This window comes from Phascolarctos cinereus, unplaced genomic scaffold, assembly GCF_003287225.1.
Source record: "Phascolarctos cinereus isolate Bilbo 61053 unplaced genomic scaffold, phaCin_HiC Scaffold_9;HRSCAF=440, whole genome shotgun sequence".
NCBI classification, from domain to species: domain Eukaryota; kingdom Metazoa; phylum Chordata; class Mammalia; order Diprotodontia; family Phascolarctidae; genus Phascolarctos; species Phascolarctos cinereus.
The window spans coordinates 105,657,487-105,678,253 of NW_027556402.1; the positions used below are offsets into that span (position 1 = coordinate 105,657,487).

The following is a 20,767-nucleotide window of genomic DNA, read 5'->3' on the forward strand; positions in this document are numbered from 1 at the left end:
CACTACTATGTCTGTATCCCAAAGAAATCACAAGAGACTGAGCCAAGATGGCGGAGTGGGGGCAGTGACTTGCTTGAGCTCTCCTCCAAACCCCTGCAAATACTCATAGCAAATGGGGCTCTGAACAAATTCTGAAGCAGCGGAACCCATAAAGAGACATAGTGAAGCAGATTTCCAGCCCAGGATGACCTGGATGATTGATCAGAGGGGTGTATCGCACCAGGCTGGGAGTGCAGCGCAGCACGGTGTGAGCGCACAGGCCGCAGCGAACCAAGAGCAGGCCATGGAGGACTGAATCTCGGGCAGCTGTGGAGGTTTCCATAATGCTCGATCCACCAATGCCGGGGGACAACTTGGAGGGTCAGTGGAAAAAGCCTGTTTCTGTCGCTGCTGAGAGAGGAAGATGGGGTTTCAGCTCCACCCAAGAGCGTGGTGCTGGGGGGGCAGCTGTGTCCTGAGCTTCCGGCCCACAGACTGAGGGGGAATCAAGTGGGTGATCAGAGGGGGATTGCAGGGATCTCTTTGCCAGTGCTGAGGCAGGAATCTCTTGCTTTGCCCTTGTTGGATCTGGGTCACAGTTCTGGGCGGCAGTCTGATGAGGAGGAGCACTGGTGTGGTGGAGCTTGTAGTGGCTGTGGAGAGAAAACCTTTCACAGTTCAGGGCAGAAGGAGTGCTTGTGGTACTAATAGACCAGCACAGGCCAGGAAGGAGTAAACACCTTGCCCCTTATCATACCACCTTACAAGAACTGAAAATTTGCAGGTCCCTAGAAGTATCTCTGAAAACAGCTATAAAACCCCTGAAGCTTGGAACAGTACACTCTCCACATTGGAAGCAGACTCTTACCTTAACAAAGAGTTTAAAACTCAAGTAATTAGCCAGGATCACAAGCAAGCAGTGCAAAAAGAGTCAGACTATATTATCTTACTTTGGTGACAAAGAAGATCAAAATATACAACCAGAAGAAGACAACAAAGTCAAAGCTCCTACATCCAAAGCCTCCAAGAAAAATATGAATCAGTCCCAGGCCTTGGAAGAGCTCAAAAGGGATTTTGAGAAACAAGTAAGGGAAGTAGAGGAGGGACTGGGAAGAGAAATGAGAGTGATGCAAGAAAATCATGAAAAACAGGTCAACAGCTTGCTAAAGGAGACTCAAAAAAATACTGAAGAAAATAACACCTTAAAAAACAGCCTAACCCAAATGGCAAAAGAGGTCCAAAAAGCCAATGAGGAGAAAAATGCCCTAAAAAGAAAAATTGGCCAAATGGAAAAGGAAGTCCAAAAGATTACTGAAGAAAATACTTCCTTAAAAATTAGAATAGAGCAATTGGAAGATAGTGACTTTATGAGAAATCAACACAGTAAAACAAATCCAAAAGAATGAAAAATTAGAAAACAATGTGAAATATCTCATTGGAAAAACAACTGACCTGGAAAATAGATCCAGGAGAGAGAATTTAAAAATTATTGGACTATCTGAAAGCCATGATCAAAAAAAGAGCCTAGACATCATCTTTCAAGAAATTATCAAGGAAAACTGCCCTGATATATAGAACCAGAGGGCAAAATAGAAATTGAAAGAATCCACAGATCTCCTCCTGAAAGAGATCCCCAAAGGAAAACTCCTAGGAATATTAGCCAAATTCCAGAGTTCCCAGGTCAAGGAGAAAATATTACAAGCTGCCAGAAGGAAACAATTCAAGTACTGTGGAAACACAATCAGGATAACACAAGATTTAGCAGCTTCTACATTAAAGGACCACAGGGCATGGAATATAATATTCTGGAGGGCAAAGGAGATAGGATTACAACCAAGAATCACCTACCCAGCAAAACTGAGTATAATCCTTCAGGGGAAAAAATGGTCATTCAGTGAAATAGAGGACTTTCAAGCATTCTTGATGAAAAGACCAGAGCTGAATAGAAAATTTGACTTTCAAATACAGGACTCAGTGGAACATGAAGAGGTAAACAGGAAAGAGAAATCATAAGAGACTTATTAAGATTGAACTGTTTACATTCCTGCATGGAAAGATGATATTTATAACTCATGAGACCTTTGTCAGTATTAGGGTAGTTGGAAGGAAAAAATTATATGTATGTATATGTAGATAGATAGATAGATAGATAGAGGGCACAGGGTGAGTTGAAGATTAAGGGGTCATATCTGGAGAATAAAATTAAGGGATGAGAGAGGATTATACTCGGAGAAGAAGAAAGGGAGAGGTAGAATGGGGTAAATTATCTCACAAAAAAAAAAAAGAAAAGTCTCTTACAGTGGAGGGGAAATGGGGAAGGTGAGAGGGAATGAGTGAATCTTATTCTCATAGGATTTGGCTTAAGGAGGAATAACATACACATTCAATTGGGTATGGAAATCTGTCTTACCCTACAGGAAAATAGGGGGAGAAGGGGACAAGAGAGCAGGGGGATGATAGAGAGGAGGGCAGATTGGGAAAGGGGGTAATCAGAAGCAAATACTTCTGAGGAGGGACAGGGTCAAAAGAAAGAATAGAATAAATGAGAGGACAGGATAGGATTAAGGGAAATAGAGTTACTTTTTCACAACATGTCTACTATGGAAATGTTTTGCATAACTGCACATGCATAACCTATATTGAGTTGCTTGTCTTTTCAATGAGGGTTGGTGAGGAGGGAGGAAGGAAGAAAATTTGGAACCCAAAGTTTTAAAAACACATGTTTTAAAAAAAATGTTTTCACATGCTACTGGGAAATAAGAAATATAGGAAATGGGGTACAGAAGTCTGTCCTGCCCTACAGGAAAATAGAAGGGGAAGGGGATAACAGAAGGGGAAAGAGATGGAAGAGAGGACAGACTAGGGGAAGGGATATTCAGAATGCATGCCATCTTGGGGTGGGGGAGGGGCAAGATGGGATGAAAATTTGTAACTCAAAAACTTGTGGAAGTGAATGTTGAAAACTAAAAATAAACAAATTTATATTTTAAAAAAATCACAAAAAAGGGAAAAGGACCACGGGGACAAAAATATTTACAGCATCTCTTTTTGTGGTGGCAAAGAATTGGAAATTGAGGGGATGTCCATCAATTGAGGAATGGATGAACAAGTTGTGGCATATGAATGTAATGGAATACTATTGTGCTATAAGAAATGATGAGCAGGCAGATTTCAGAAAATCATGGAAAGATTTACATGAACTGATGCTGAGTGAAATGAGCAGAACTAAGAGAACATTATACAATATTAACAGCAACACTGTGTGATGACCAACTTTGATAGACGTAGTTCTTCTCTGCAGTGCAACGATCTAAGACAATTCCAAAAGACTCATGATGGAAAATGCTATCCACATCCAGAGCAAGAACTATGGAGTCAGAATGCTGACTGAAGCACACTATTTTCTCTCTCTTTTTTTTTCTTTCTCGTGGCTCTTTTTTTCCTTTTGTTCTGATTCTTCTTTCACATAACTAATGTGGAAATATGATTGCACATGTATGGCCTATATCAGATCATATGCCATCTTGGAGAGGGGGAGGGGGTGGGGAGGAAGAATTTAGAACTCAAAATCTTATAAAAGTGAATGTTGAAAACTAAAAATTAATTATTTTTTTAAAAGAAGAACAATGACTAGTAAGTTATTTGGGGGGTTGACTAGGACCAGTATATACACATGGATACATATGCATTAATGGCTTCTCCTGTATTCAGACACATTCAAAAGAAAACCAGACTGGAATCACTGGCTGCAAACTCTCACCTTACTCTGATACACGTAACAGAGGCCACAGGCATTGAAAGGTGGAACATGATGTCCTTCCTGAAATGCTTAATAATGGAGCTTGGTCTCAATGCAAATATCCAGGAAAGCTATTAACATCTTACCCCCAGCAATCTGTGAAATGTTTCTACTTAAATTAGCCTACGATAGGAATTTTAGCTAAAAATATTTACTTCCTCCTTACATGGGGGAGGGAAATGTGAAAGAGAGTGCCTAGAACACCTTTATGTGCAAACATTCCATTGACCTGTAATATCCTATTAAATGTAAATTCTAATGACTGTCAAAACAACTAGAACACATGCATGCATGCATGCATGCATACACACACACACACACACACACACACACATTCTTCTAGACCTTGTGTGGTCTCTGAATACCTTGATGATATGCCCTAGAATAAAGTTCTCAAAAAAAAAAATTTAAGCTGTGCTCCATAAAAGCTAATTAGTAGTTCACCCAACAACTGTGGAGTGTTTCTGCAGCTGTTACCAATTACTGCCTTCTCTTGGGAAAAACATGAAATGAAACTCAAAGAACCTCATATGAAAGCTGATCCCCGAAAACACCGCAGCATCTTTGGCCATAACGCTCTCTCCTGTCCAGCCACACGTTACATTTTCCCTTGAATTTCCCTCTATTGCACAAATTCAGAAGGAAAAATGTTATGTATAAAGACCCGGGTTAAAGATGAATACCGGGACCCTAGGCAAGTCACTGAACTTTTTAGCAGGCAAGGCAACACTCTAAGACTGTGGCTACACGCTGCAGAGAAGGGGCTGATTTACTTGGCAGAAGGAGTTTCCTCACCCCAGAGCTCCCTACACCACTGAAATCACAGCTCCAGGGTCTCTTCCCTCCCCCCCGACCAGCTCCCCCTGACAGCCCCTCTTTCCCTTCCTTCCTTCCTCCCTCTCTCTCTGCCAATCCCAAGTTCACTCTATGTACTGCTTTTTAGCATCACTAGTTTGTCTTTTCTCCTGAAGTCTCTCTCACTGTAATTACTTAATGTTTCATCATCTATTTACATAGATATGATTTAAAATACATATATAATCACATATATATAATTAAAAAGTAAGAGATTTGATTACAGAGACTAAATAGCCTTTGTGTTCTACTGCAGCTGCTTTTTGGGGGAATTGGAGATTTCAGTAGAAAAAGTAAACCAGGCAATGATGCTAAAAGCAGTGGAGAGAGTGAACATGGAATCAGTAAAACATGAGTTCAAATTCTGCCTGGGTAGGTCATTTAACCTCTCCCAGCCTCTTTCTTTATTTGTACAATGCATATAATAATAGTACCTACTTATATTCAACTCAATGAGATCAAATGAAACAATGTATATAATATATGTACTATATATTACACATATATACATACAAAGTGCTTTACAAACAATGCTAAAAGGATAGCTTATTGTTGTTGTTCATTCAGCCTGTTTTAACTTATATTAGAGAAGGCACTTAACCACAGAGAAGAAGGACAAGGGAACTGGAGGTGAGAAGGCATCCAGAAGAACATGCTAGCATCACAGGCAACAGGGAGACAAGATTAAAATTAAGTCTCCCAAGGGGCAGGATGCATCCATATCTCAGCCCACAAAAGAGCTTCCAGTTCTCAGGTAAGAGAATCTGCAGAACATGGCAATTCCAAAGAGGAAGGAGGACCTATCATGCCAGGCTCTTGACAGGAGGTGCTGAAGGGAAGTCTCTGCCTCAGAATCTGCCAAGTTTCTCACTTTGGTGATATAGGCAGGTAGGTGACAATCACCTAGGAGGCCAGGAGGGAAGGCAGGTAAGGTACCAAGCAGATGGAGGCAATGTGTCTAGAGCAGAGTCAACCTGTTTGGATGTCTACACCAAGCTTCAAGCCCAACTTCTACCTTACCCCCTGTGCCTGAGTATCAAGAATCCATTTTGATAAGTAAAACCAGGAAAACAATGATCACAACCATGTAAATGGGCAATAAACCAACAAATAAATGTATGGATAAATAACTAATTGAATAAATTAGTGGATAGATGGATGGATAAAGGAATAAATAAGAAATAAGTAAATGGTTGAAGTCCATACACTTGAAGTGACCAAATTTGGCCCAGAAGAAGAGATATGAGAATGTACCTCCCTCTCTCCTTGGCAGAGGTGGAGGACAATGGATGTGGAATACTGTATTACTATAGAACTTGACTGATGTATTGGTTAATTTTGTTCAATGGCTTTTCTTTCCTTTTTTTTCCTCTTAAATATAAGGAATGGTTCTCTGGGAGTAGGAAGAGGATAACCATATTAAGAAGTGAAGGAGACATAAATACAAAAAATAATTTTTAAATAAATGTTTCACAAAATAATCCATTTTGAGACCTTGTAAGCCCCAGACATATAAAAAAAAAGAGGATCTCTGCTCTAGCATGTATCTTGGCATGTCTTTCAGCAGTTTAAACCTAGGCACAACTACTGAGTTACCACCAGGAAAACCAACAATAAACCCTAACTTAGCCCATTTGGAACTTAAAGAATTGATAAAGCAGGGGATGAGTTCATTTTATAGAACCCAAAGTTCCAAACTTAACAGAAATTTCAGGCTAGGATACACAATGGGAATCTAACTAGACATTATAAACATTCAGACCAAAAAGATGAGAGTGAAGTTGTCAGGACTCTAGGGTGAGGAATACAGAGTGTGGAAACAGGACTTCAGGGTATTAGACAAAACAACAAACATGGAAGAAATTCATGGGTATACTGGGTTTAGAGATGGGGAATTAACACTTGCCTTGGCAAAGTGTCAAGTGGCCAAAAGGCAAACTCTTGGACTCAGTTACTCATCTGTAAAATGAGAGTTTTGGGTAACAACAACAATAACAAAAGATTAGATTACATTTAGCAGAAGTGCTCAAGATTACAATGCTATTTATGTCTAAGGGCCTCACAACAATCCTGTACAGTATTATTATCCCCATTTTACATCTGAGGAGACTTAGACTGAGAGAGGCTAGGGATTTGCCTGAGGTTACATTGCTAATAAGCGTCAGAGCACATCTTCCAATTCCAGTTCCTGATCTCTTTCCACTATACCTTGCAGCTTCCCATGTCTCCATCCCCTTCCAGATTTAACATTCTGTGGCTCTATGAATCTAAGGGCTGCAAAGTTGTGACCACAAAGTAGTAAGCAGATCATGGGCCAAACCTTGGAAATATATACCATCTTAACCCCTTTGTTGCTAAAAGTTTTCAAATCGTTGTTGTTGTGCAGTTGTTTTTCAGTCATGACCCCATTTGGGGTTTTCTTGGCAAAGATACTGGAGTGGCTTGCTATTTCCTTCTCCAGCTCATTTTACAGATGAGGAAACTGAGGTAAACAGGGTTAAATGACTCGCCCAGGGTGACACAACTAGTAAGTCTGTGCCACTTAACAGCCCTACAACCACAACTGCATGGAGTTAATAAGAAACAATGCTCATTGTTCAGTCAACTTTGTTGGAGCATCACTACTTCATGAAATAAGGGACCCCTCTATTTGAAGAAGTGTTTGTTAGTAACTCTTCAGCTATTCAAGTCATGTACAATAAGTCAGAATATGATGTGGAGAGTAAGTCTCTGAGAATTCATCCCTGCTGGAACAATTCATCCCTTTTGCCAATAATGCAATGTAGTGGGCCAATAAGTGAGTGGATAACAGGCAGTGACAGGACAAGCTCTCTCCTAAAGAGGACACTTCTAGCTGGTATTAGCTCAGACATACGGAGTTAGACAAAATCCCTGACACCCTAAGAACAGAACTATGGTGTGACTCATTAGTTTGGAATTCAAAGAACACTATCTTTCTAAGGTAATAGCAAGGGTAAGGGATTTAGAGGCAGAGTACTTGAATTCAAGTCCTGGTTCTATGTAACTAACAATGAGCAATGCTTCCGGGGCCTCAACCTCCTCATCTGTCAACTGAGCAGTTACTGATCCTATGACAAAAGTTCACTCACAATTGAAGGTTATATTACTTTCACTTATATTTGGTCACTAATATGACCAAATAGTCACACTGACCAGGAGGAAAAGGCATTTAGCCACTTGAAGAACTGGGATGGCCCATAGTCTGATGGCCCCTTTCATAAAGGTTCAAAGGGCCTTCAGAGGTAGTATTGTGCAATGAAAAGAATGTTCGGTTTGGAGGCAGAGAATCTGGGTTCGAATCTCACTTCTGCCAGTTGCAAATTTGACTTCGGGCAAATCAGCCAATAAGCATTTATTAAGCACTTAGTTTTCTCATCTATAAAATGAGAGGATTGCACTAAATTACCGCTAAGGTTTCTTCCAGCTCTCAATCTACGATCCTAGGTTCATTCTCCATCTGTCACTCACCGTATTTTTAGTGAAGCCTAGCCTAGCTTTTCATTCCCTTAAGATCTGTCCCTAAGGAAAGCAGAGTGCAATGACAATTAACAAGGATGAATACAATAATCTCTTCTACCCATAACAAGGATTAACTGCCATAAAAAAGGTAAGTTCTTTCAGTAATGAACTTTAAGTGAAAAAGAATTCTAGGTGAAAATAATAACAATAATGGTAATATCTGTTGACTACTCCCTGCATATTGGAAGATTAAGATGCACAGAATGAACATGTTGCCAGTTTCAGGGATCCAGCATCATTCTAGCTATGCTCTTTTTCAGGAACTAGCAATCGTGTTCAGAACAGCAGTGTCCAATGAATGAGGACATGCAGGTTACCCTAGCAAAGCAGGCATGGAGCATTATAGGAGGAAATCTTTTCTCTCTTTAATCAAAAAGGATAAAGGCGATTAAGCAGCAATTATTTTCAATGACCTACATAATTTCATCAGAGTTCCTGTGGCTATTAACAGAGAGCAGCTGACTTCCTAATGAGATGATCTGGGTAGCATAGCCCTTTTAAGGGTGACGCCAAAGAGCCTATCCAATCTACTGGAAAACAGTACTATTATACTGGCCTCCCCCCATGGCCCTTTCTCCTCCTTTGCTTAAGGATGCTTAACTCCCCCGGGAACTTTTTCCTATTCTCAAGGCATATCAGGCTGCTTCTCCTTGGGAGAGACAGTCTAGGAGTAAGGGAGAGGGCTGGGTTTATTCATCATGCATGTTGACATGATTCCAGGGGTCAAAGGAAAAAAAATCCTACCGCTGCCACCATCACCCACATCGGCAAACCACAAGCCTTCCAGCCAACTCAGCAGCAGTTTCCATGTCTCCACATCCTAAGCAGAAAGGGAACTGGGGCCACCCTTGCCAAGAAGAGGTTTGGGTGGACCTGCATCCAGTTTTACAAGGGCCTTTAAGAAGTTTGGCAACAGAGGTCTGTCAACTCAACTTGCACGTCCCTACTACACCCAGGAGGTGGCTTCAAACCTCAAAGACATCTCCTTTGTTTGTTTGGAAAGGGGGAGATGGTCCAGGATGGCTGAGGCGAGCCTGTGGGATTGCAAGGGGAATGTGACCACCCTAAACCCTTTTCTTCCTCGATGCTCAGGCTACCTCCTTACTAGCATTACAGACCAAGCAGTGGTCTCCCCGAGGGTGGGGAGAAAAGTAGGCTTTCACCTCCTTCAAAACAACACTCCTCCATCTCCCCTGGGCTGTAACCCAGTAACAGCCACCTCCTGGGGTTCCAGCCCCGGCTGCACGCCAGCCCCTTCCTGGTAAGGAGGAGCCAATTCTTACCCTTGATGCAATTCTTTTGGGGCGGGCAGGCGGACCGCCGCGATGCCAGCTATAGGGCGCAGCACAGGCACTTTCACTCTTCTCCCCCTTCAAAAAAACTCCGCAGTGTGGCAAAAGTATAGTAAAGGCGCAACATACCTGGGAATGGGAACGGGGAGAGGGGCAGTAGCCCCTCCTCCTCCAGCAGACGCCAGGAGCAGCAGGATCCCTTCCTGTCTGACACGTCCCGCACACTTTGGAAGAAGTAAGCCCTGAGCGTCCAGAGGCTTCAGAAAGTTTTGGCCAGGAGGAAAGCACAAGCGAGACTGGGCCCGCGAGCTGCTGGCTGACGCTCCGGGCTCAGCCGCTCCCAAAGCTGCCTGCCCCGCTACCGGAGCGAAGGAATCACCGGGAAGGGGCAAAAGCCAGCTGCTTCCTGCAGCCCCGCGGACAACCCGCTCTGCAAGCCCGGGACCCCGGCTCCTTGCGGGGGCACCGGGGAGGAGGGGCCACAACTCTCGGGAGGGCACCGGGGAGCTGGTAGGACTGCTAGAAGAAAGTTGGCTGCTGGAGGCACCCCAGAGGAACTTTCGGGAGGTGCGTCAAGCCAGCTGCGGGGCCGCGCCCACTCCACAGGCCCGGCCCTCGCCTCCACCCCCGGCTCCGGGCAAGAGCCTGAGAGGAGGGGCCGCAACCTGCCCAGCCGGCTTCGAGGTGTGCGCGCGCCCCGGCCCACCCTCCGGCCGCCGGCCCGCGTCCTTCTCAGCTCGTCTGGGGCCCCGCTTCCCGGTCTCCTCTGACCGTCCGATGCCTCGATGCGTCTCCCGCCACCGCCACCTGGACGCTCGGGACTCCAGGTAGCCGCTGCGCCTTCTCCGGCGCGGCGAGGGCGGACGGTTCCTAAGGTGAAGTAGGAGGAGCCGAGCGCAGAGGGAGGAACTTTCCTCCGAAACTTGGACTAGACCTGAATGGAAGACGCCCTAGCCTAGTGAGCCATGGAGTGAGGCGCTCCCGTTCTGCAAGATTGGTCTCACACACACGCACGCACACACACACACACACGCCCCTTAAGAGAGGCAGTGGGGAGCCGTAGTGGGCTTTGGCTGTGGACTCAGATACTGGGTTCGCAACTCCGCTCTGGCCCTGGTTACTTTTGTGAAGTTGGGTAAATCTTTTCACCTTTCTGTGCTAGCGTTGATATGGTGATTTATTTACGTTATTTCCTGTGATCTTCAAAATGGTGCCTGCCTAGCACACAGTAAGCGCTTAATAAATGCTTGTTGACTGGCTGACAAAAATGAGAGCGTTGGATCAAATGACCTTCAAGGCCCCTTTCAGCTCTGGAGGTATGAGCCCGGCATTTCCTCGTCCCCATCCCCAGGAAGTCAGCCAGCGGCCATCCTAAAGTGGGCACAGGACTTATTAGTGCCTGGCCCACAACAGTATCTTTTGTCTTTTTACTAACGCACAAAATCGAAGACCAGTGTTTAAATCCCGCGCGGCAAATACAGCCCAAGTGGAATCTCCCCGCCCCGCCCCCTTCCAACTTGCATGGGACAAGGTCATTGAAATGTGACTATTCCTAACTTTTCCTTGAAGTGGGAGAGAGTTGTCGAACAGGGAAATTTGCAATCCAGTACAATAAGCACCGCGGTTTTTAGCTTTTTTTTTAACTGTAGAGTTTTAAAACTTTTTTACTGCCTACCTTTCAAGAAAGTTCGTGTCGGTTGCTTTTGGCAGCAAGGGAACCAAAACACGAAAACTGAACGGAGGTTAGGTAACCGTTCCCTCCCCAAGAGGGAGGGTGTGCCTGGTTAGGCTGATCCATTTCACCCTACTCTAATTGGTTCTAGTGTCAATGAAGATATGCTAGGCTTGGAAAGCAGTGTCAGGTTCTGCCTCCTTTCTTGGCACGTCAGTCTTCTCAAATAAACTCCCTTTTCCCAACAGCCCCAGCCCAGCGTTTTGTCAGCTGCTCTAATTTCGCAGCTGTTCAAAGCTTTGCATTCAAGCGGTGCATCTCTTGGCAAGAACTGAGGTTGGAGTAAGGACCTCCTGCTTCTCCCAAGTACAGCAACCTGGTTCTTTCACCATCACCGAATAGATGGTTTAAGGCTGGAAGCAGTCTTAGAAATTGTCGAGTACAACCCCCCTCATTATACAGCTTAGAAAAATGAAGCTAAAAGTGATCGAGTGAGTTACCCCAGCTCACTTGGGCAGTAAATAGCAGAACTGAGTTTGAATGGGTTTCAAAGAGCACTCAGCTCAGGATTCAGAGAACGGGTGGTGGTGGTGATTAACAATCATATTAATAGTTTGTTCAGTCGTGTTCATGACCCAATTTGGGGTTTTCTTGGCAAAGATAATGAAATGGTTTGCCATTTCCTTCTCCAGTTCATTTTACAGATGAGGAAACTGAAGCAGAGTTAAGTGACTTGCACAGGGTCACAGAGGTAGTTAGTATCTTAGGCGGGGTTTGAATTCAAGGCATGGCACTCTGTCCATTTCTCTACCCAGCTGCCCTTAGACAGGCCTAAGTGACTCTATCCACTACCATACCTAGCTGCCCTGAGTTCAGATGCTACCTTTGATGCTTACTAGTAGGTGTGACCCTGGGTAAGTCATTAGCTTTGGGGGTAGCCTCAGTTTCCTCACCTGTAAAATGAAAGGAATGGTCTCTGAGGTTTCTTCCAGCTTTTCTATTGCCTTATCCTTTTATCTTGTGTTCCTTGCTTATGATCTTGACTTTAAAATCTGAGCTACAGGCAACTGAACCTCAGAACTTTGCTAAATACTGGGAACTGATGGCAGGACTCCAATTCAACATATCCAAAACAGAACTTGTTATCTTTCCACCAAAACCCTCCCTCTTTCTGAAGTTCCATGTTACTGTCAAGATTCTGTAATCACTCATGCTCCAAACCTGTTTATCATCATCATTCTTTCTGGCAGTCTCTCATTCTGTGGTCAAGTCTTGCCATTTCTACATTTATAAGGTCTCTCATATGTGATATGTCCCCTTTTCCCCCCTTACACAGCCACTACCCCAACACTGACCCTCATCACCTCTTACCCGAACAATTGCAAGAGACTTCTAGTTAGTCCCCTGTTTCAAGTCTCTCCCCACTACAATCCATCCCACAATGAGCTGCCAAAATGACTTTCCTAAAGCACAAGATTAAGCATATCAACATCACCCACCTTCCCCCCGACACTCAATAAACTATAGTGGCTCACTATTACCTCCAGGATCAAGTATAAAATCCTCCCGTGTCTTTTAAAACCATCCACAACCTGGTACCTTCCTACCTTTCCAGTCTTACAAATTGTTTCCCTCCATATACTCTGTGATGTATTACACTGACCTTTCTTTAGCTCCTCCCAAGTGAAGCTCCATATTCCTACTCCATAGCTTTCCACAAACTGTGCCCACGCCTCGCCATGCTCCCTGATCACCTTTACCTCTTGGCTTCCCTGACTTCCTTCAAGACAGCTCAAATCCCACCATTGGCCAGAGGCTTTTCACGGTCCTACACATTCCCTGTTAGTGCCTTCCCTCTTAGATCACCCTCCAGTATTTGTCTGCCCATCTGCATGCTCTCGAGCACACACACACACACACACACACACACACAGAGATAAATAGATATTGATTTTTTTTCTTCCTCATTAGAATACAAGATCAAAGATTAGTGTTTTTGCCTTTCTCTGTGTTGCTAATGCTTAGCACTGTGCCTGGCACATAATAAATGTTTGAAAATTACTTGTTTTTAGGGGGTGTCCATCAATTGAGGAATGCCTGAACAAGATGTGGTATATGATTGTGATGGAATACCATTGTGCTACAAGAAAAGATGAGCAGAATGCTTTCAGAAAAAAACCTGAGAAGTCTTACATGAACTGATGCAAAGTGAAGTGAGCAGAACCAGAACATTGTACACAGTAACAGCACTATTGTAATAATGATCAACTATGAAAGACAACTAGTCTTATCAATATACTGATCTAAGACAATGCCAAAGGACTGATGAAAAACGTTATCCACCTCCAGAGAGCGTTCTGAAGACCTCTAAGTACAAATTGAATTGTAATTTTTTACTTTTTAAATTTTTCTCACCTTTTTTATGATATAGCTAATATATGTATTATTGATATCATATTGCTTGTCTTCTCAATAGGTGAGGGAGGAGCTAGAGTGAAAAAGAGAATTTGGGACTCAATTTTTTAAAAAAGTTAAAAATAAATAAAAAATTTTAAGAGGAGGAATTAAAATTTTAATCAAAAATAAAATAATTTAAATAAATGAATGAATGAATAGAAATGCTTGCTGACTGAGTTGAGTCAGGTAGGTATCAAAGTGCATAGAGTACTGGGCCTGGAGTCAGGAAAACCTGAGTTCAAATTCAGCCTCAGATACCTACTAGCTCTGTGGTCCTGGGCAAGGCACTTTTTAACCTTTGTCTGCCTCAGTTTCCTCAGCTGTCATCTAGGGATAATGATAAAAGCACTTAGCACAATGTCTGACACTTAGTGTATGATGTATAAATGCTTAGTTCCTCTTCCCCAATACACACACCGATTGATTAAAACAAGTCCCCAGGAAGGAAGGGCAAGATTGCTGTTTCCCATACATTAATTAGAGTGGGAATCATGTAACAATGGACATTAATATAGTACTTTATAGTTTATAAATTACTTTATAATCTAATTTGAGCTCTGTGGAAGAGATACTGCAGCCACTATTATCCCCATTTTACATTTTATATCCCTATTTATAATGAAAGTGAAACTCAGGAAAGTTAAGAGACTTGCTAAGGGTTACACAGCTCATTATGTCATCAGAGTCCAGATTTAAAGCCAGCTCTTCCCGATTCCAAGTCCAAGAATCTTCCCACGGTGCCATCCTGCCGCCTCCTCTTCTGCAGTCCTGTCCTGCTTCATGCTTTGACCCATTTCTGAGTAATCTCCTGGAATGTGTCCTCATAATGTTAATTAAATCAAGTCCAATACAGAGTTTTGAGCTCTTTCTTCTTTGCTAAGGGGGTGAGGCTTCCCACCTCTTTGTGTGTGAAAGGGCCACTGGTTGACCTCAATTCAACCCTTGCTGGCCTTGATTGGGCCAAATATGAGCAGCAGCTCATTACCTAAAGCAAGTACCTCAATCCTTCCACTCCCAGCTCCCCCAATTTGTGGAGCCTGTACCACTGGATAAGCAGGCAAAAGAAATAGAGGTTAAGGTAGAAATAGCTGCAGGAAGGCCATGTTGCCTTTAGGGAGAAAAGTGCCTCATCCTGGCCCTGTTCCCACTATTGGAATTTATAGGGTCAAAGTATCACCTTTCAGTCACAGTGTACTGGCTATACCCAATGGGATAGTGGAAATGAAAGCTATCACACAAAAAGACAATGAGGGAACTGAAGAAAGTTGTCAGTTATCTCCACCTGGATTCAATTCAACAAATGTTTATTAACTCTCTTTCCTTTGTAGAGCCTATGACCTAGCCTGGCAGCCAGGGCCTTCCACAATCTGGTTCCAATGTATAGTTCTGGCCTTATCTCACACCATTCTCGTTCACACACCCTGCATTCCAGCCAAAACTGACTATTCATTATCTCCCCCCCCCCAATTCTTATCCTGTTTTGTATCATGGGATTATACCTACACAGGGATATTTGAAGTCATCCAGTCCAAGCCCCCAGTTACACAGATAAGTGTAAGAGAAACTAAGGGATTTATTTGCTCAAGGTCACACAACCCCCACATCCAATCAGTTGAAAAATCTTGCCAATTCTACCATATCTCTCTCTCTCTCTCTCTCTCTCTCTCTCTCTCTCTCTCTCTCTCTCTCATACACACACACACACACACACACACACACACACACACACACACATCTCTAATGCATCCCTTTTGCCTCTAGGATCAAATATAAAAGTTTCTGTTTGGCTTTAAAAAAAATTTTTTTGAGGTAATAGGGTTTGAGTGACTTGTCCAGGATCACATAGCAAGTAATTATCTGAGGCTAGATTTGAACTCAGGCCCTCCTGACTTCAGGGCCAATATTCTACCTACCCACTATGCTTAACTACCTGCTGCCACCTAGCTACCCTCTTCTGTTTGGCTTTTAAAGCACTTCATAACCTGGCCCATTCCTACCTTTCCAATCTTCTTACACCTTTCTCCCCTCCCCTCATAGTAACACTGACCTCACACAAAATGCTCTTACTCTGAATTTTCTCTGACTATGCCCCAAGCCTAGATTTCTCTCCCACCAGCTTCCCTGGCTTTCTTCAAGTCTCAACTAAAATCCAACCTTCTACCAGTCCCCTTTAAAGTTAGTGCCTTCCTTCCAGGAAGATGTCCAATTCATCCCCTGCATCTCCAGTTGGCACATTTTTGTTTTTATGCTGTATCTCCTGTTAGACTGTAAGCAATTTGAGGGCAAGCACAGTGTTCTGGAAATTCTTTGAATCCCCAGCACTTAGAAAGTGCCTGGCACATAGTAGCCATGTAGTAAATATTTCTTGACTTGGCAGGTACTAAATCCCAAAGAAGCTAAGTGATCTGCCCAGTGTCACATTAGTAACTATGTGACTGTGGAGAAGTCATCCTGATCTTTTTATTTTTTAAATCATAACAATGTCCAATTTTCTGCAAGCATTTAATCATCCTCTTTCAAATATCTTATGAATTTGAGAACTGCCTTGCTCGATGTTGCCTTCCAACATTCTTGTTGAAATCCTTTCTTGTCCTTCATCATCCAACTTAGGTGTCACCTCCTTGCAAAAGCCTTCCTAGATGCCCCCAGTCAGACGTGACCCTCTCCCTCCTCAGACTCTCCTTCTACTTAGTCTGGATTTCACCTTCATTCTTATTGTCTAGCTAGAAAGGCAGTTTGAAATAATAGCTAGAAGTCAGAAAAACCTAGATCCAAATCCAACCTCAGATACTTATTAGCAGTTATTTAAACTCAGTTTCCCCACCTGAAAAGTGGCAATAATAATATCTGTATTACCTATTTCTCAGGGTTGTTGTGAGACAGAAATAAGATAATAAAGTTCTTTACAAATCTTAAAATCCTACAGAAATGTCATTATAATTTTTCTTGTTTAATTATTTGTGTACAAGTCTCATCCCTTTGAGGGCAAGACTGTCTTATTTCATCTTTAATTTCACAGTGCCCAGCTCTGTACAAAGTAAATCTTTGTTTGATTGAATTGGAATGACAAGAAATTAAAACGTAAGGGTTAAAGCTCGGTGAAAGCCAGGAATGCAGACCTCTCTCTGGCTTGGCTGTTCTTCCTAAGATCTGTTTCCTATTGAGCACACACATTACAGCATCTGAACTGTTTTTCTTTTGGAAAGATGTTTGAAATGTTAAATGTTTATTAAAGAAGCATCATTACCAAAGTGTTTAAAGCTGTAAGGAAAACTAGAAATCTTCTATTCCAACCCCTTCATTTTACAGAAGTGAACAATTATGCTCAAAGAAAGGTAAATGACTTGCCCAAGGTTACCCAGATAACATCAGCATTGAGACTTGAATCCAGACCCCATGCTCTTTCCATTAAACCAAAATCTAGGAACAATTAACAGTTGGAATGAGAAGGAAGGAAGCACATGGCCAAATTTGGCATGAAATCTAAGACAAGGCTTATCACATACTATTTTTACCACACTTGGAAGATGCCTTTACATGCTATTTACAATAAAGTGCAGGAAAAAAAGTCGTTAATGTGGACCATCCTCATGTTGAAATTTATGTTAAGTACCTGAGAGACCTTCTGGGATGGCCTCCTTAAAGCTAAAAAGACCTGGATTATGTCCTGCCTCTGACATGTACTGGCTGTGTGACTCTGGACAGTCGCTAAACCTCTCTGTTCTCCAGGCAACTCTATAGAACTAAGATTTCAAGAGTTATTGATCTGCATTTATAGAGAGAGTTTCTGTATCAGTGATTCCTTACCACCGGCTTTTGTGGGTGTGGCAGACAAGTACTTTTATATTCTAATGCTCTCATTGAGAAAGTCAAGTCAACAAGCAATTATTAAGCACTTATCGAGTTCCAGGAACTATGCTAAATTCTGGAGATACACAAAGAAAGAAACAGTCCCATTCCTCAAAGAGCTCACATTTGTAATGAAAGCTGTCTCCAGCTGGTGCTTCCACTTCCTTTCCTCTCAATCTCTTCTAAACTCTCTGAAGTTTAGCTTCCAACCTCCTCATTTAGCTGATATTGCTCTCTTTAAAGTTATCAGTGATCTTTTAATCACCAAATCCAATGATCTTTTATTGATCCTTATCCTTCTTGATCTTTATGCAGCCTTTGACACTCTCCATCACCCTTTTCTCCTTGATATTCTCTCCTCCCTAGGTTTTCATGGACGCTGCCCTTTCCTGATTTTCTTCCTATTTGTCCAACCCCTCCTCTTTCTCCTTTGCTAGATACTCATATTCTAGGTCCTTGATTTATCTAGGTGGGTATCCCCCAAGGCTTTGTTCTAGGGTTCCCTCTATGTTTTTCCCTGTAGTCCAATTAACTCCTATCAGTTCAATTATCATCTCTATGGAGAGAACTCCCAGATCTATGGATCCATCCCTAACCTCTGTGCTGAGCTCCAGTCCTGTGTCACCAACCCTTTGAACATCTCGAACTGGATATCCCATAGACATCTGCTCAACACATCCACAACAGAATCTTTTCTTCCAAGTCCTTCCCTCTTCCAAACTTCCCTATGATGGCAGTGTCAAGGACACCAACATCCACCCAGTCACCCAGGCTCACAACCTTGGTGTCATCTTTCATTCCTCACTCACACCCACCTCACACATTCAATCTATTGCCAAGTCTTTTTGTCTCTACCTTCACAACTTTGTTAGCAAACACTCCCTTCCCTCTACTCATGTAATCAGCATCCTGGTTCAGGCTTCGTCAACAAACCTGAGCTGTTGCAATAGCCTTCTGGTTGGTTTCCCTGCCTCAGATCTCAAGCCTCACTGTAGTCCACCCTTCACTCAGTTGTCAAAATGATCTTCCTGAAAATCAATTCTGATCAAGTAACACTCCTCCCCCATTCAATAAACTCCAGTTGATCCTTATCATCTCCAAGATTAAAAACAAAATCCTGTTTAGCTTTTAAAGCTCTTCATAACCTGGCACCTTCCTACCTCTCCAGTCTTCTTATACTTTACTTCCTTCTACATACTCTGTGATTCAGGGATATTGGTCTTTTTGCTTCTCCTTGCACATAACGTCCATCTCCCAACTCCTTGTCTTTTTACTGGTCTTTCCCCATACTCTCCATCCTCCCCTTCCTTGTCTGTAGCACCCTGCTTCCTTTGCATCTCAACTAAAATCCCAACATTTCCAAGATTGTCCTGGTTCACCTCAATGGTAGTACCATCCCTCTAGGATTCCCTCCAGTTCACCCAGGATATATCTTGGATGAACATGTTTGTTTTCCTTTTGCCTACCCTATTAAACTGTGATCCCTTGAAAGCAGAGAATGTTTTTGCCTTTCTTTCTGACCTCTGCCCTTAGCACAATACTGATAGTATATGTTTAATAATTAATGCATGTTGACTAGGTGATTGGCCCATTTAGTAAAACATGCTATAACAGAGGCCTATTTTGAATTATATTTTGAATTTATTTTCCTTCTTTTATTTATTAAAGTCCTCTTATTAGTTGCTAAAAGGTTTGGAATATGTAAGTAACAAAGCCAAATTTCTTTATAACTATTCTACAATTTGGGCAGAATTTTCTCCTCCATTTTGTACTCTCTTTCAATTCTCTGTCAAAAATTTCATTAATAGAAGGATGCTGAGTCCTTCCCAGCTTATGACTCTCAAACAGAAATGGATTAAAATAGAATCTAGTTCAGAAACCCAGATATCTGGAGATTAGAAGGAGAAGAGTACCTATCTCCTCCTGACCTCCTTCTCCTCATTCACCTAGCTCACAAGACTAGGCTTCAGCATCCCTGTGAGGAAGTAGAGAAGGAGTACTATCCCAGTGTAATAGATGGGGAAGCTGAGGAAAGTAACTGGTTATCACATGAAGGAAGTTAGCTAAATTGGTAACATAACTGTCAATACCATATGTCACTTACTTACTAGAACTAGCCTGAGACCAGTTCTCAATGGCAGCCATCTCTCCTAGCTATCATGCCATACCATCTCATGCCACACCAGTTTCCTGTTCTTTCCCGATAACTTCAGATACAGGCAGACAAGTAGAGACCCTATACTGTGCTTCCTACTTCCCTAAGAATGCAAAGACAAGGCACCCCTCCCTTGTGCTCATCCCAGACAGGCTGACCTAGGGGAAATACACACAAACACACAACAGGATAGTTGGGGAAGTGATCCCAGAGGCTGAAGGAAGGGCTCCAGCTACCGGTTTATCTAAGAAAATAACATATGTAAAGCACTTTGTAAACCTTAAGGTGCTACACAAATGATAGCTATTTTTCTTTCATGCAATGCCTCTGACATTGGTTATCTTGATTAGTTTACTTTTGCCAGCACTGCTGAGAGGAGTTATGTGGAACATGAGCTAGATTTGAAGTCAGAGGACCTGGATTTGAATCCAAGCTCTTCCATTTCCTCTCTGTGTGACCATGAGCAAGTCCCTGGGCTTTGGTTTCCTTCTCTATACATAAAAGGGTTAGAGAACTTTATAGTCACTTGTAGGGCTGTCCATGATCCTTTGTGTTTTTCCAGAGTAGGAACTCAGTGTGATTTCATAGCCAGTATGCTCTTATAGGATCATGAGAACAAGGGGATTCCCCTCCTTCGGCCTCGGGGATCACTTCCTCAACTATCCTGTTGTATGAGTTTGTATGTATTTCCCCTAAATCAACCCATTAGGGATTAGCACAAGGGAGGTGGCACCTCGTCTTTGCATTTTTTAGGGAAGTGGAAAGCACTTGTCTGCATTTACCTGAAGTCATCAGGAAAGAACAGGAAACTGGTAGGGCATGAGATGGTCTGATAGCTAGGAGAGATGAGCTGCTGTTGAGAACTGGTCTCAAACTAGATCAGTTAGACTCTTTAATTCAACAATTGCATCTACTATGTACAAGTCAGGTTCTGAGGATGCAAAGATAAAATATGACACTAATTCTGCCTTCGAGGAGCTCATGTTCTTTTTAAATTATTTTTTAAAATTTCTTTTTATTCTGAACTTAACAAACACCAAATGCCCATTTGGGGCATTTCTATATACATCATAGAAGTGTGTACTGATAACTCTTCTGTCTTAAGTCTCAGTGAACTTTTAACACATTCCCATCACTCCCTTCATCTTACTTCAAATTGAGCCTACCCT

At 42.5% G+C, this 20,767-nt stretch overlaps 2 protein-coding genes across 5 annotated transcripts in view; one reads left to right on the forward strand and one right to left on the reverse strand.

Moving 5' to 3' along the window:
* FHIP1A (FHF complex subunit HOOK interacting protein 1A) overlaps nucleotides 1-10,151 on the reverse strand; it is a 420,438-nt gene extending 410,287 nt beyond the window's left edge. For all 4 annotated transcript variants that reach the window (XR_013483927.1, XM_020994122.2, XM_020994119.2 and 1 more), the window contains exon 1: nucleotides 9,595-10,151. The gene's annotated coding sequence lies outside the window, so the exon portion shown is untranslated. The remainder of the gene's footprint in view (nucleotides 1-9,594) is intronic.
* LOC144455446 (uncharacterized) lies at nucleotides 5,345-14,429 on the forward strand. Its single transcript, XM_078148852.1, has 3 exons — nucleotides 5,345-5,387; nucleotides 9,713-10,292; nucleotides 13,210-14,429. Exons 1-3 carry the CDS (start codon nucleotides 5,345-5,347, stop codon nucleotides 13,337-13,339), a joined length of 753 nt encoding a protein of 250 aa, XP_078004978.1. The 3' UTR covers nucleotides 13,340-14,429.
* Nucleotides 14,430-20,767: the final 6,338 nt, after the last annotated feature.